The following is a 16646-nucleotide window of genomic DNA, read 5'->3' as shown; positions in this document are numbered from 1 at the left end:
TAATGGATGTTAATCGTCAGTCTTCCAGTTACAGATGTAGTATGACCCATAACTTGCAGATGTGGGGCCACATGTTTTGGAGCTGTCATTGTCACAAATTCGGCCAGCAGCTACTTTCTGTTTAGCCATGCGCATGAAGATCTTAAGGGAGTTGTTTTTCATAGCCGCCATTTTGTACTACCAGTTTCTAGCCTCGTCACATTTAACTCAATATTTTACAGTGACTGTCATTATTAATTTTTTGTCAATTACAAGGATTAAAAGAGAAACATAATTTTTATTACTTTATGCTATTGTTATTGTTGTTGTTGTTGTTGTTGTTATTTGGAATAATTCAATATTAGATTGGTTTACACATTCAGAAGCATTTGAGTTATTCTGTGTGAAAGGCATGAGATATTTTCATTGTGGCCTAGAATAATAATTTAATTTAAAGTGCACCTAACCTCAAAATATTTACTTCAGCAAAAGTTAAATATCAAACATATATTTACCTTAGTTTGCTTCTGTAGATTTTAGCGGAGCACCATACTCATAGCTAAAAAATGGTGGGAACCCATGAGTTGCTTTTCCGTTTTTTTTAAGTTGGCTGCTGACCAGGTACCAGTTTTTGATTGGATTGCAGGCTCACACCAGGTTAACCTCTTGTGGTAAGAATAAATAAGGGCTTTAGGCTTGGCTAAATCTGTGTATTACTATGTAATGTGCCTCATAACGTACGGTATGTAATAGAAAGATGCTGGCAATCATTTGTCCCATGGCTGAGGCAGTGAGAGGCATGGGCCTATTCCTTCGATGACATCATCATAGTTTTGAAAGAACTTTGGCAATGTTAATTGGTTTTTGACGTCATTGAAGGAATAGAACCATACCTCTGAAAAGCTCAGCCATGGGACAAATGAATGCCAGCTTTGTGTCTCTCTCATACCTCGTTAGGCCTATTAAATATAAAATCTAGAGAAGCATAGGTAAAATAGAATATGTTAGACATTTAACTTTTGCAAAAGAAAATACTTTAAGGTTACAGGCTGTAGGTGCACTTTAATAAATTTACAACAATACAACAATAAGCAGATTATGTTGTTTTTCTAAATGCTTAACCTTATCTCCCTTTTTTTTATTTAAAGGACAAGTATTCTGTTTTGTTTTGTGTGTTTCTTTGTTCTTTCTTGCTTGAATCATGATTATTGTAACACCAGCAGTAGTTTATATACAGTACAGTCATTTATTACATCTCTCAGATAACTAGTACGCGCGCTGTAATTGGCTAAATTAGCGGGCCGTATTCTACAGTACGGCCCGCTGTACAGCCCGCTAAATTTAACATTTCGACAAAACATCATCTAGCGCGTTTTTCGTGTCATTTCTGTTGCATAAACTTGTACTGAAAACTGTTTGAATCTTGCAAGCAACTATTTCAAACTTAACAGCCAAGAAGATTTAGTTTTTGGGATTTTGGCACGGCATTCTTTGTGGCAGTTGAACCTTCCGATTCACTTTGACTAAGTTTCCTTGCCCGCACGCCGGTTAACCTCAGAGATATAATAAATATTTTACTAACCTCGTTTTCTCTGTCCGTACTGTAAGTTACAGATCCTCGTTTTTTTCTCATTGATTTATGGCCCCCGCGCTTCGCGCTTGGGCCATAAATCAACGGGAAAAAACTCGGTCTGTAACTTACGGTACAGACCTCGAACTCGGTTAGTAAGAGGTATGTATTCTTGTTACAGGTTGTTGGGGCCTCATACGCAGACTCAGCAGCAAGAAAGCTTGGAGTTTGCGAATTTGTCGACAATGATCAATTTTCTAATCTAGAGGTAAGTGTATGAGTTGCATCATTCAAAACAAAGCTATTAATTACATTGTAATATGCACCAAAGCCATACCTTCACTGTACATCTGCACATCACAGCTCAGTTCTTTAACTATTATTTTGTTCAAATAGATTATATCCTATTTTTATTACAGGCCTTCTCTATCAGAAGGCCTCAAATCATTGAAGCTATCAATAATCAGGAAAGTCTTTTGAAAGGTCTTTTAACTCATCACAAACAGATGAGCTTGGAAACTGGTGCCTTATAGGGGTTATCAGAGTGCCAACTGCAATGTGCAAAGAGGAGGTTTCCTTGGCAACCCGAGAAGCAAAAACCCCTTCCCCCCCTCCCCAAAAAAAGCGGCCACTAACCGTCACACTGAAAGGATTCAGGGGAAACCAATTACCAGACCACTTCCTTTCCAAAGGATTAGCTATCCAAGAGGGAGGGAGGGAGTGGAGGGTGCAAGTATCTGCATACATGTATATGTACTTGAAAGGGCAGCGATAAAATTAATTATCAGCAAAGATCAGCTAAACGAGTGACATGTGAAAGCGAGAAGCTACAAAGCCCCTTTGAAACCCCTGAAGGTCACCCCTTCAAGTCATGTATACAAAATTTAATGGTAAAGGCCGCTGGACATGTTTGTTCAACTCGATTTTTGCCTAAATGTTATTTAGCCACATAAATGTAGTTTGCCTTTTTTGTCTTCCATGCCCTCTCTATTTCCATCTAAAACCTATCCTGTAATGCTTTTCTTGGCAGTAACAAGCAGCCCAACAGATTCTACAAAAGCCACTCCAGATTTTTCCACTTCCATGATTATGGAGTTATGTACATCCAATTCACGAGCCAACAACCTAGCAACCCAATCCACTAGCCATTGTAACTAACTAAAATTAATTACACTAAGTTAAATCAAATCCTCTGTGATGGTTTGAAAAGCATTAGGATCGGGATAAGTGTTACTGTTTAGGTAGTTTTGGATATTACACGTACATGTACTTTATCCAAGAGTACATGTAATTTATTAACATTTCTACTCTGTACTGACGAACCAACAGAAGGTTTCCTGCTGTGCTCTTGGAAGTTCATTTTACTCATAACTAACCAATGGCACTTTTTTATCCCCTGCAAAAAAAAAGTAAATTAATTAATGAAGAAATTAATTATTATTAATTTATACTGCCAGGCCCTGTTAGTCCAACTTGGCCCAAAGGAATGTCTACTTCCTCAACATGACAAAAGTGCTGATGCAGCAAAAGTTCAAGAAGTTATACAGAGAAGTAGTGTTCTTATTACCGAACGGAAGAAAGGTACAAAGTCACTTAACTCTTTGTTCATTGTAGCTGTTGAGGATTCATCATCATTAAATTTTTGTTCACTTGGCAATACCATTTCAAATCTGTTGCCTTTCTCTAATCACCAGACATTTACATGCACTAACCAAGCCTTTTGTATACAGTTTTTGCCTGAGATATACACGTTCATGTATGATTTGTTTATAATCTAGCATTTATTGCAAACTTGGTTTTTTGTAGAGCTCTACCAATTATTAATCTCATTGATTAAATTATGATTACTGGTATGTCATCCTTTCAATTAGCTGAATTTTCCAACAAGGACATTATTCAGGATCTCAACAGACTTTTGAAAATGGGTGCCTCTGGAAACAGTGCAACACTTCGTAAGTTAAGCTCTGTTATACAGAAATGTATAATATTAATTACAGAGGTATAACTTGGAACATACTCTGGTTTGAAGAGACATTGTAAATGCAACCTAGAAGTTACACTTGACAACACAACATTTCACCTCTTCTTGCCTTGTTTCTTCTGCAGGTTTGATCTAAAACTGCAATGAGAGTTCTTTTATTCCCTCACTGACCAGCGACATATTTCTTTTAATGTGGCATGACTATTCTGGGTGTAGGGGGTGGGGGGTGGGTCGTGAAGGATACCATAGCTGAAACAAACCAAACCTTTACAAAAGTTATCTAAAGCCTAGTGTTCAGGCCTAAGGTTAGCATTTTCGTAAAGGTTTGGGTTGTTTCAGCTATTGCACCCCTTGTTAAGGAATACAAATGGAAGTTTTAATGAACTCACTCTATATCATCTGTTACAGTTAGTTGTTGTTTACATGTTTCTTGTGAGATTAGGACATCACTTGCTTGGGGCAAGCTACTATTTTTCTGATGACGGATGTGTATTTGTGCTGTCGTAAACGTTTATCAATAAAATGAGTTTACATTCAATTGGACTTCAGAACTTTAACACCCCTCACCCCCTAGCCCCACCCCCGAAATAGTCATGCCACTTTCAATATTGGGTAAGAAGATGTCAGGTAAAATCCTGGCATCTCAATTCACAGTTCAAAGAGGCATTTAATTTAGCATAATTGACGTGCCAAGTTTCACCGGCCCTCACTCTTTTGCCAGTGTAGAATATTTTTTCAAGTGTTAACAAAACCATTACTATAGGTGTTACATTTACACTTGGTACAGCTGAGTGGACGGCAAAAAAGTAAAATTTATTGAGTTGTAATGTCCTGAATTAAAATTCACTCTTAGACATAAGGCAGCAATAACAATTTGAGGCTTCGAGGAAATGGCACTAGCCATAATGTTTAATATTCATTTGGTAGAGGTTGAATTTTAATATTTTTGAAACTGAAGTATTGTTCTTTTTACTTTTTATTCCATAGCTGAGATGGATCTGACACAAGCCTGTGCTGCCTTGGCAGCCTTGATCAAATACTTGGAGGTAAATATTGCTTGATAATAATTGTCTGCATAGAATTTCTTGTACCATTTTTTATGGGGCAATAAAGTGTCAGTAAATTATCCTAAGTTTTCAAAGGACCAGTACTGTAATCGCTTTGGTACCAATAATGCAGTTTCTTGCTCTCGTCCTGATCCTTGAACTCAAGAAGAAACATGTTTCAGTCATTGTATTTTCTGTCAGTTTCTTTCAGATGAAACAAACTTTGGGCAGTTTCACTTGAGTACATTCGACCTATCACAGTTTATGAAGCTTGATTCAGCTGCTGTGAGGGCTCTTAATCTTCTTCCAAACCCTTTAGATGGTAATGAACAATGGATTGCATGTACTTTACTCAAACATCTATGTCCAGAAATGTCTGTAATTAGATCCATGTGCATGCATTTCAATGAGCATCACAAAGAGTGTCCCCTTTCTCTTCTCCCCAACTTCATCCTACATCACCCATGTCCTGGAAGTTAATTATTAACTTCTCAAAGTGTCCGCCAAATGCTGCTCTTCAAGTAGGGCTATCCTATTAAAGCTAAAAATAACATTAACCTTTACCCTTTACTGTATTGTTAGAAATAGGTAGATAAGGCTTAGACTTAAAGGGACACTTTGTATTGGAGATCAAAATTGGGCGTGAATTTAAATAGGTGCATTTTGCAACATGGGTGGGAACTTGGAGCCCAATGAACGTTGTCTGGGCTCATTAACATCATGCAAAATTTTATGAAAAAGGATGGTAAGATTAGGCCTCTGGTTCATCATCTTCATTTGAGTTTAGAGTGTAATATTTGCTGTTTGATGTTAGCTTCAGTGTCTGAAATGTGAGGTACTGTGATGGGATATTGATCCGCTGTACAGTACAGAATACAGCTGTAGCACTGTAGGAGTAAGACATGCTTATTAGCAATACCATAATAATATTATCACCCAAATTTTTAACCTTTGTAGAGGCATACAGTATGTTGGGGGAAGTGGAGACAAAATTGAGGGGGAATGATGACATTTTACTTTACTTGCATGCCCTTTTAGGAGGGAACAAAAGCATGTGTCTTGTTGGCCTTTTGAACAAGTGCAAGACAGCTCAAGGACAGCGGTTGGTAGCACAGTGGGTAAAACAACCACTCATGGACAAAAACAAGATAGGTACATCATGATCAGTTTAAATATTATTATCTGCCCCTTTTGCATTTTCAACCAAAATTCTGGGTACTAGGTACAAATGTATATTGCTATTACAGGGTCAGAAATTGCGGCTTGTGTGTGACAGAATGTGACTCATGTTTCTGTAGCTGAAATTGTCAACAAACTAAGGGGCAGATGGATTTTTATGTTAATTATGCATTCGAGGTCGGATACATTTTCTTTGCAATAATGGTAGCTTTTGCAGGTACCAGAGCAGAAATTACGTAAAACAACAGAAACAAAAGACAGAAAGCAAAACAACTCCAAATAAAGACTAATCCCAAGTGACCAAGAACACAATGCTTTCCGGTAGCTGCAGAAAGACCCGAAAGGTCTGCTTTCATTAAAATGAATGCGGAAAACAATGCTTGCAGTCGTTGCTTTCTGGTATCCATAAAAATGTCCAAAACATGACGACCACGATGTTTATCTAGTGGCCAGTCTACCTCCTCTCATGTCCAATATACACAAACGGATATGCTTTGTTCATCAAACCAACGGTCTATTGGTACCAATGGCAGGATTGGTACCAATAGAAAATGATGTCATTCCGGTGGCTCTATTGGTGCAAAACACGTTCACTTTTACACCAAGTAGAAATGTGCTAATTATTATTATGGACATTCCTTGTTCTATAAGACAACCACACAAAACACGTTTGCTTTCACCAATAGAACCATTGGAATCACCACTAACACCAATGGAGTCTATTTGTGAGTATTGGACAACCCTCCCAGTCTAGGGACCCATATAAAAAGTTAATTTTGGACCCTGCATTACTTTTTAGTTTTGTGTGAAGAATGCAGTCCAAGTTGTTTTTAGAGGAGGCAGTGTGACCCAGTGCTTAGGGTGCTTGCCTCAAGGTTCCAGGCTCAAATTCTGACCATTCAACCACTGGTTGAATGTGTTCTTCATAGTTCCTGGTTCAGTGTCGGGGCTGCAGTTGTGAAATAGCCCAGTAGTTTGCCTCCAGTAAATTTGCCATGAGATTCTTATAGTTGGTGTTCTGTCCTGTTTTCATTGATGAGCTTGTGATCATCTTTGTAAAGGTCCACATCAGCCTAGTGTTGTCTATAATTCAACCTTCGGAAATAAAGTACCGTACAGTGCATGTACTTGTAGAAATGCACTCCATGAGATTTAAGTCAATTTTACTGTGCAGGTGTAAGAATGAATCCATGCACTGGTACATGTATAAACAGACGTTAAAAATATTGTATCCTTACAAAAATCTCAACCAACAACAAATAACAAGGTAGTGTCTCGACATTAGCAACTATGCAAAACAAAATCACGAGTCCGAAATGGAGGGAACCCAGTCACAACATTTGCATAGTGGCCTAGTATCCCAATTTTATATAGTCTCTTTTTATTAAGTGTCCTTTTTCCCTTCCCTTCGACTTCAAAGTTTCATCAGTACTGATAATTCTAATTTACATTTGAAAATCTCTTCACCTTAAGTATAAGGTGAACAATTTAAATAAAAGTATTTGATAACACTAACATTAATATGACCTAATGCTAGTGCTAACCTTGTTGTTGTACATGTACATGTAAATACAAGTATTGTATTAAGTAGTTTACACTTAAAGTAATGGATCTAATTGCATGCCTTGATGGGCATACCATACATGTAAGTACAATACAATAAATTGAACAATACATATACTTAAATTGACCGCTCCCTATAGGGGCTTTTTAGGGCCAATGAAACGCAATCAACGAAACGACAGAACACAACAGCAACGACAGCTAAAAATTGGCTATTTACAAGTGCGTCCGAGCAGTTGAACCAGGGACTACCAGAAAAAAATTCAACAAATGGTCAGAACAAGTTATGAACCCAGGAACTCCGGTTCTGAAGGCAAACGCCCTAACCACTGGGATGAGCTGCACTGCCAGAGTGACCTTTATTTTGTTGCTTTTTAAAGTCTGGTCTTGGGCTCTTTTATCCATTAGTACTTTGGACTAATGTACCATTTAAATTATGTACCTTTTGACAAGTAATTATGAGGACTGTTTATTATGCTGGCAAATTGCGCAGTAAAAATGTTTGTACCACTTGTATAATTGTCTGTTTGCTGTGTTTTCACAAGTGTTATTTTTATGAAGGCCTCACTTCATTTTCATTTAAATTTTGCTGTATTTTTTTCCAGAGGAGAGGCATGACATTGTGGAAGTATTATTTGAAGATACAGAGCTAAGACAAACTTTACAGGTTTGGATATACACTGTACAACCTGTCTCTCGATCCTCAAACAGCCACTTACAGATTTTACTCTTACCCCATACATTGTATGTATGTTTCTTAAAATTGCATAGCTTAAACTACATGTATATTAATTATATTTGTTTTCTGGTCAGGCCTGACATTTAGTAGGATACCAGGTTACACAACTACCATAGTTATTGTTAATAATTATTACTTTGATGTGACAGACATTGCTTGATTGTTTATTTCGTATTTTACAGGAAGAGCTACGAAAAGTCCCCGACTTTTCGAGACTGTCTAAGAAATTCCAACGCCATAAGGCTACCTTGCAGGTTTGTCTTTTTAATAGTTCAATGAGAAAAGGAGGTGCCAGTAATGAAGCTACTGCCACAAAATGCAGCACATGCTCTCAATTAATCCTATAAGAAAACTTTTGTTTCACTTCTCAAGGCAGATTGTATTTTATTCAGAATATTATTTTGTAAGTGCTAAAATACAGTATATTGTTTCAAGCAAGGAACATGCAAATAATATTGTAGTGATTGAAAGTTAGATTTCAATTTGATTTCAACAGGACTGTGTTAGAGTGTACCAAGCCCTTCATAGACTTCCCTCATTTACTGGTGTTTTGTCAGGTTATCAAGGAGACCACCATGAACTAATACGTGATTGTTTCACAACGCCTCTTCAGGTGAATATGGTGACACAAGTTATATTGTTTGCACTCTTCAATTGTGCTGTAACATTGTAGCACACAGAGAGGGCAGCATTGAGTACAAATGAAGACTGTCCTGGAGCCTGAGAATCTTATCTGTAATGTTTATCTCTGACTGTTTCAACCAAGCTGAGGCTTACATTAATTTTACTCTTTTTCCATTGTGACTGGCATCATTAAGTCACCATTGTAATGGACTGTTCAGTAGATGTTAGGGTTTCAACCAATATGATAATGATGACGATGTCGCCGCCATACGTGCCAAAGATGCTTCTGCTGCTGGCATCATTAAGTCACCATTGCAATGGACTGTTCAATAGATGTTATGGTTTCAACCAATATGATGATGACTATGTCACCTCCACAGGTACCATAGCTGGTGCTTCTGCTGGTGTTGCTGCAGTGGCATTAGTTCTGGTGTTGTGCTCAGGTGCCAAGCTGGTGCATGTGTTACATGTAAATGCCATTGGTGTAGGTGCTTTTGTGACCACGCTGCAAGTGTTAGTGCTTGTGGTGTTTTTACAGTGCTGCTACTGTAAAACTGTTATTACTGTTATTGCTGCTGTGGTTCCTTTTAGTGACAATAACAGTGATGCTACTTCGTGAGCGACTTTTACAGACATTCAAAGTTTTAACGTTTGGACAAAGGCCAGCATACCTAAATGTAATAATTATTATTGTTCTATCATTGTCACCTTGTAGGATCTTGTTGAGGATTTTCAAAAGTTTAGTGAGTTAGTAGAAACAACAGTGGACCTTAATCAAGTGGAAAACCATGAGTATTTGATCAAGGCCTCATTTGATGAAGGGTTGCAAGGTTTGTGTCATTTAAATGATATTGATTCCATTATTTGTTTTATCCTTAGTTGAAAAGAAAAGTAATTCAAAATGTGTTGAACTTCTTTTCCTCAGAATGTAGAGAAAAGATGGATGAGATTATAAAGCAGATGCCAGTTGAACTGAATAAGGTCAGCTTTTGTTTTAAGGTTTTACTTGAAATATTGTCTTAGAATCTTGACTGTCAGAAAGGGTTTACGTTTTCACTCACGTATACTGGCAAAATTTTGCTTATTGCCAAGGATGTGATGTAAAGTGACTGATCAACTTATTGTGCAGCACTTGTGTTCAGGCTGCAGGTGGCAGCAGAGTAACGTTCCTCCATTTCCTTGTTTCCTTAAATTGCTTCTTTTTTCTTAATAGGCTGCAAGGGACATGGGTCTTGAAGCAGGAAAGTCAATAAAATTAGAATCCAATAACCAATATGGATATTTCTTTAGAATTACCAAAAAGGTGAGTTGTATAACCCTGCTTAGTTTTGCATTGTTTGACCAAAACCACATTAACCCATTGACTCCTAAACGGCCCTTCATTGACAAGTAAAATCGTCTGACGTTATATGTTAGGGGTCTGTGGGTTAAAATTGTCCTCTAAAGGAAACATGTACATGAACATGCATTGTATGTAAGCAGTAGAGGACTTCATCCATGTTTACGTAGTCTCATCTTAACACGAGGGGGAGTTAGGATGACTGTCAAGAATTCTCCCAACTCCCCAAGTATTTTAGATGAGGCTACGTAAACACAGACAAAAGTCCTCTACTGCTTCCTTGTAAATTTGCCATTATAATAGAATAGGAGGCAGTGCAGCCCCTGTGGTTGGAACACTTGTCTTGAAATCCAGATTTCCCTGGTTCAAGGCCAGTTCTAACCACTTATTGCATTTGTTCTTGGTAGTTCCTGGTTCAAATTCTCGGTCACACTTGTAAACAGCCAACTGGTTTGCCTCTGGCTTGTTGGGATTCTTAACAGTTGCTGTTGTTGTTGTTGTTCTGTTCTTTCATGTCATTGATTGTGTTTCATTCACCCTGAAAAGCCCCTATGGGGAGTGGTCAATTAAGTATGTATTGCATTGTATGGTATTGTAATTGTAATAATTACCATTACAATACAATACAATACATACTTGATTACAATTATTACAATTATTGCAATTTAGGATTACAATTATTGTAATCGAATTCCATTGAAACCACCTGAATTTTTCAGGCCCTTACATGAATTTTTTGCTGTTCTCTCATAGGAAGAAAAAGCTCTGAGAGGCAACAAACGCTACACCACTATAGACACCAGAAAGGATGGAATAAGGTTTAACAATTCTGCGCTTCGGCAGCTAAATGAAGAGTTCCAAGCTTACAAGGAAACATACAATGAGGTGCAAAGTAAACTGGCTGATGAAGTCATCAAGGTGGCTGGTATGTTCTGGTTTTATTCTCACTTACTTTCAACTCAGGATATGCACTAACCTTTTTTAATACATAAACATTTTATTACTAGCCTGCAAACCCAGACGTATTTCCGATTGCCAGAAATACATCTGCGTTTGCAGGCTATTTTCTTACTGGTATACTACCAAAAACATTAAAACTACTAACATTGAAAACTTACTAGCATGTCACACGGACATCACTGGCCCTGCTTTCAACTGCCAAGCAGTTACTGCCATTGCTTGAGCATCAGACTACCTGGCTTGACTGGTCAGCACTCGGGAGAGAGTGCTGTCTTTGTATTACATTCATGTATGGTTAGGCTAGAAAGTGTGGGCTCCATCTCACAACGTTTGTTTATAAAGGCTTTTAAATTAATAATCCACACACTACACTCAAAGAGGCAGGCACAGATTCCTCAGGTTGTGGTCTGGCCTAACAATTATTAAAGGGGGGGGACACTGTAATTGTAGCTTGCTTGGTTGTGTGTCCCCACTGCCTGGACTGGGACACTCAAATAAACTTAACTGGATTAACCTTTCTGTGATTATGAAATTTTTTCCTCCCCTCCCTCCTTCCCTCATTCAAGTTGTTTTATTTATTGTTTTTCTAAGGGGGCTATAGTGAACCTATGCAAATGTTGAGTGACATCATTGCACACATTGACGCCTTAATAAGGTGACTATAACGTTGGTTTTGTTTTCGTTAAATGCTATTGTTCATGGACATCACACTTTGACACTTAAACTCTGACAAATGAATTCTGTTTTTATTTGTTGATAGATACAAAAGTAGTGTTTTTTTTAGTGGAAAACAGTACAACAGAGTTTACTTTCGTAAACATTGACTTTCAAAACTCATTAATATTCCATGGGCATTTTGTCCAATCAGGTGATTAAAAGGTTTGGTCCCATGGGTAAGGTTTTAGGCCTGGTTAATTCCTGTGTGTTTCTAAAAGGGTGGGTAGAGCTTTAAAATCAGTTCTAAGGGATATTTTTTTACTACAAACCAGTAGTAGTGGTGGTGGTGGAACTGGTTGCCGTCATCGTCATCGTTGTCGTCATTGCGGTGGTGGTGGCTGGCAATGACATATGTCACTCAGCTATTCATCTGAAACATCAAAGGGGAGTTCTGGGATCCTGATTGCATGCATGAAATTTCTATTTAAAAGGGAGCCTTTTTGAAGCCACTTTTTTTTTGAAAACAGGTGACAGTTCTTTATCTGCAAAAACTTGCATTGCACCACAATGGGACAAAACGAGATAATAAATATTAATGAGCTTTGAAAGCTATTAAATATACTTGCAGAATGTGCTTTCAACAACCCATTACCGACCATCAGGGAAAAAGGGTTGAGACATTTCAAGAAAACTAGCGCTTTCTAGCACAGAAGTCCCATTCCGTGACGGTAAAAGGATCTTGGGTTTTCATGGTACAGCGGGCTCAATTATAACCATCGGTTTTGTCACTAAACGGACGCTCGCTCTGGAAAAACCTGTTTGACAAGAGAAAACAAGATTGACTAGTCCAGAAGTTCGGGCTGCGGCGGCTTCAAAGAGTTGACGCGATTCGAGCAGAGCCTACTTTTCTCCTCCTCAGTAAAGAAAAAGACAAAAGGAGGCTATGCTCGCAGGGTGGGGGGCAGAGCGTATTCTTATGCAAATTAATTACCTAGAGTTCGACCTCACGCACATCATCACTTCGTTTACTTTGAAATGTTCTATTTTTCTTCCTTTCTTTCAACAGTTTTGCTCATGTGTCTGCCAATGCTCCAATTCCATATGTTCGTCCTAAAATGACTCCGAAAGGTATTTAATGGTGCACAGCATGAACTGCTGTAGGGGATATTATAAATCACGTATTTTGATTGGTTTTCACCTATGATCTATTAGAGGACAGATGCATAGGTTACGTCATTAAAAACTTATAATAATATAAAACAAATAGATTCCATGTTGCCGTGCTTCTGTTCATTAATAGATCACATAAGACGTCAAAATGCCGTAAAAACATCAGTAACACACTCGGTTATCGCTTCGTTTACCACTTTTTTGTTCTTACCACATTTTGACGTCCTCTGTGATCTATTACCAGAAACCCATAAGGATTGAAACGTGTAACGCGCATTCAGAGCTTCCGAATATTCAGTGCGAACTGATTGGTTGAACGTTTCAGTGCTAAGTACCATATTTGGAAACCCCTCGCTCTTGTTGTTCCAAATATGGTACTTAGCAAATTGGAATATTCAGAAGCTTGTTTCCCAGCACACAAGGGATCGTTACACGTTTCAACCCTTATGGGTTTCTGCTATTACTGAACAGCTAGACGCACTGCAACATGAAATTTATTTGTTACCACGTTTTTTCTGCCTTAACTAGCCACTTTCCCATTTTCACTTTATTAATTCCCAAGTTTTGTAGCTGAGCATGAACGCTATCCCAATTTGGAAGAATGTGTATTAAGTGAATTTAAATTGGTTAAATCGTCTGATATTAAACAGAGGCGAAAGGTTAAAGCAGAAAAAAGTCAATTGAATGGGCGATTAGTTAAGCAGATTTAAAGTGGGGCTTTAAACAACGCGTATTAAGTCATATTTTGGCCAATTAAAGTATATAAAGGGTTTTCATTATCGAAGAATGTCGAGGAAGCAAGCCTGGAAAAGGAGAAGAAATGTTGAAATCCGCGTTACACTAATGGTTTAAATGAACGATCTTTTTTAAATTAAATCGTTGATTTCTCCCCTTCGGAGAGTAACACAAATCTGTAAGTACTTTACTTGTTCAACTTCGACCTTTCTAGAAATTATTAAGAAGCTTAAAAGTTAAGACATTGACAAGAACAAAGATGGGAGAGAACAAAAAGTTGAATGGGCAAGAACAGCAAGTCCGCACGTGCATTATACACTTGAGTAGTGCATGCCTTTGCTGTAAAAGGATCTATTCTCTTTCCCTGAGGCCGAGATTCTTTCGTTCAGCTTCTCGAATAACCACCTCTAGTTGGTTATAAGATATATGTAGTAGTACTCGGGCCATGTTTAGCAACCGGTGGCAACCACTTTAAATGCAAATTTCTGCGGCCAGTTCACACAGAGGCCAGGCTTCCATGATTGGTTTACGTCTGCGTTCATCATGTTTCTTCAAGTAGCTTTTAGTCGAGTTTCTAGAGATTGATCGTCAAAGATCATTGCATGCTGTGAATTAATTTCCACTAACACTTTTCAATGTGTAGGTGTGGGTCACATAAATCTTGAGATGGCCAGACATCCCTGCCTTGAAGTACAAGATGACGTGTCATTCATTGCTAATGACATTACATTAGAGAGAGGTAGGCATAAAACTAAAACACGAAGTCTTGACTGTACGATCTTGGGTGGGGATAAGTAAGGTGAAAGCCTGCAAAAGTCATTTTCAATGCCGGAGCCTTTTTATTCGAAAAAGCTGGTGTTTTAATACGTTTTCCAGATGAGAAAGAAGAAACTTATCGGGAAGTTACATTTACTTTTAAACGCCTTCCTTTAGAAGATAAAGGCTAAATTGCATAAGACCTTTTTGAGTTTTTTTTTTTTTCCAATTTTCAGGTCAAAAAGAATTTCTTATAATCACTGGACCTAACATGGGTGGCAAGTCCACGTACATCAGACAGGTTTGCAATAAGAATATGGTTGCCGGGAGTATGTATAATTTAACCCTTGAAAACGCAAGTTCTGACCCTTTCATTTATCGCTTACAGTTTCTCCAATGTCGTCATCACAACACGCGTCCACCCCTTTCATGAACATGATTAGAGAAAAGATTTTTACCATATTATTACCAAGCTGTGTGGCGTTCTTTACACCCTATCATGATCCCATGAGCAGGAGCTTGCGTCTCCCATACAAGCCCTATGAGTCAACCTCTGCGCGTATCTTTCTATTTTTAGAACGCCACAAGTTCTTCGGCTCTGTACGCACTGTTTAGAATGGCCAATCAGAATAAAATGTTTGTGACACGAAGACAAAAAGAACAAAGCCAATGTACCAAATTGTCCAAATTTATGTAAATGTGAGTCTCCGGCCAAAGGGTTAGTTCTAAAAATAGAAAGTTACACGCAAAGGTTGACTCAGTCAAGGCCTAGTGCATAGGAAGACCTTAGACAGCAATGACCAGGGGGCTGATTCTCGAAAGTCCCGAAACTTTACGGGCCATTTTCGGGTGTCACAATTCCCTTTGTAACTCAAGAACGGAGAGCATTTAATTCGTCAAACTTCACAGTTATTTTTCTTTTTGTTACCTTGAAAACATGTTAAAAGATCTGCTTTCCAAAACAAGCGGTTGGCAATTTCACAGATGGCTTCTTGGGCCTGAAAAGTTTTCGGGACTTTCGAGAAACGGGCCCCAGAACCAGGTTGCTGACCAGCGGTTTTCGTTAAAACAGTGGTTTGCTGGGGGTGCTTTGTCTCGCGGGCTCGGAAAACCTGGTTGTGGTCATTGTTTTTCTAGTGCATAGGGAGGCTCCCACTCATGCGCTCCTGACCCTATGGATTTGCAACCTCGTTCCCAGGCCTCGTTTGTTGTTGAGGACAACGACAAAGGAGGCAGAGAAGAGAGACCCTGGGAACGAGGTTGATGGATTTGAGGCGTCCAGTACCCTTTAAGTAATCTGTTAAGCTTGGAATTATAATAACGAATTTGTAATCGTGGTGTAAAAAGTTACCGTTCTTGTTTATATGTACGGTATTTAACCACGAGTTTCGTTCTCGAAACTATCAAGGCTTTGCGAGAAATTGAGATGGATTCCTAAAAACAAAGGTGTGAGAAATCGTTTGTTGGAATCCGTGTGGGACCAATATATACGGCTTGGAAAAACACTGGTGTAGTCACACTTCCTGTGTGCTATTGAAACGTCTGAGTTATCGGGCGGTGAGGTCAAGTCGTACATTTGCTATTTCTATCCAATAGTATCGTAAGGCAAACCGATAGTGTCTGAAAAGAATTGAATGAAATTTTATTTTACATCTGTTGCCCAGTCACCCGAGCCAAGGCTTATGAGAAGAACGCTTGCCTGTACCGAAACGGTACCGGGTATTCAAAGGTTGTCCTTATTTTAAATCAATCTATGTTTTAGTGCATTCCCCGCTAACCTAATAGGTCTTCCAGGATATTAGTTTGGAGGGCTGGGTTAGTGGCAAATGGTTCCTGATTCGCGTTTCGTGAAAGCTTTCCCTTTTTTAATTATTTCCTCGCAGACAGGGGTGATAGTGCTGATGGCCCAGCTTGGCTGCTTTGTACCATGTAGCTCGGCCGAGATCTCCATCACTGATTCTATTTTAGCCCGTGTGGGGTCTGGAGATAGCCAATTGAAAGGAGTCTCCACCTTCATGTCAGAAATGTTGGAGACTGCATCAATTTTGAGGGTAAATAACGTTGTTTGTTTCTTCAAAACTGTTGAGCACGAAAAACATTGAAGCCATCAAGACTGGAAATATTGGAATACACACAGCTACACATGTTTGCGTCTCAGACATTTTCTGTTGAACGCTATTTTGCTTTCCATGTGCATTGTTTAGTAAATAATGGGCTGCTTTATTTTTGGTACCCTTTGCACCTCTTTGTTTGTTTGCTTGTTTTTCGCATGCGTGAAGCCTGGTGGGGGAAACATGAGCGCAGAGCCGAGAGACAATAAACCTTTTACCTCATCCGATGAACTTTCG

General features: G+C 38.6%; 1 protein-coding gene across 1 annotated transcript in view; it reads left to right on the top strand.

Moving 5' to 3' along the window:
* Positions 1-16646, top strand: part of LOC137997048 (DNA mismatch repair protein Msh2-like) — a 31275-nt gene that overhangs the window by 8780 nt on the left and 5849 nt on the right. Inside the window, exons 7-24 of the mRNA XM_068842760.1 lie at positions 1731-1817; positions 3007-3130; positions 3421-3501; positions 4518-4576; positions 4778-4898; positions 5615-5728; positions 7924-7985; positions 8240-8311; positions 8554-8670; positions 9397-9511; positions 9607-9662; positions 9895-9984; positions 10774-10945; positions 11572-11635; positions 12704-12765; positions 14186-14281; positions 14535-14599; positions 16182-16349. Coding sequence (XP_068698861.1) covers positions 1731-1817; positions 3007-3130; positions 3421-3501; positions 4518-4576; positions 4778-4898; positions 5615-5728; positions 7924-7985; positions 8240-8311; positions 8554-8670; positions 9397-9511; positions 9607-9662; positions 9895-9984; positions 10774-10945; positions 11572-11635; positions 12704-12765; positions 14186-14281; positions 14535-14599; positions 16182-16349 — 1725 coding nt within the window. The remainder of the gene's footprint in view (positions 1-1730; positions 1818-3006; positions 3131-3420; positions 3502-4517; positions 4577-4777; positions 4899-5614; positions 5729-7923; positions 7986-8239; positions 8312-8553; positions 8671-9396; positions 9512-9606; positions 9663-9894; positions 9985-10773; positions 10946-11571; positions 11636-12703; positions 12766-14185; positions 14282-14534; positions 14600-16181; positions 16350-16646) is intronic.

Source organism: Montipora foliosa, chromosome 3 (genome assembly GCF_036669935.1).
Source record: "Montipora foliosa isolate CH-2021 chromosome 3, ASM3666993v2, whole genome shotgun sequence".
Classification (NCBI taxonomy): Eukaryota; Metazoa; Cnidaria; class Anthozoa; order Scleractinia; family Acroporidae; genus Montipora; species Montipora foliosa.
Note: the sequence above shows the minus strand (reverse complement) of the source record. Positions and strands in the feature narration are given on the sequence as shown.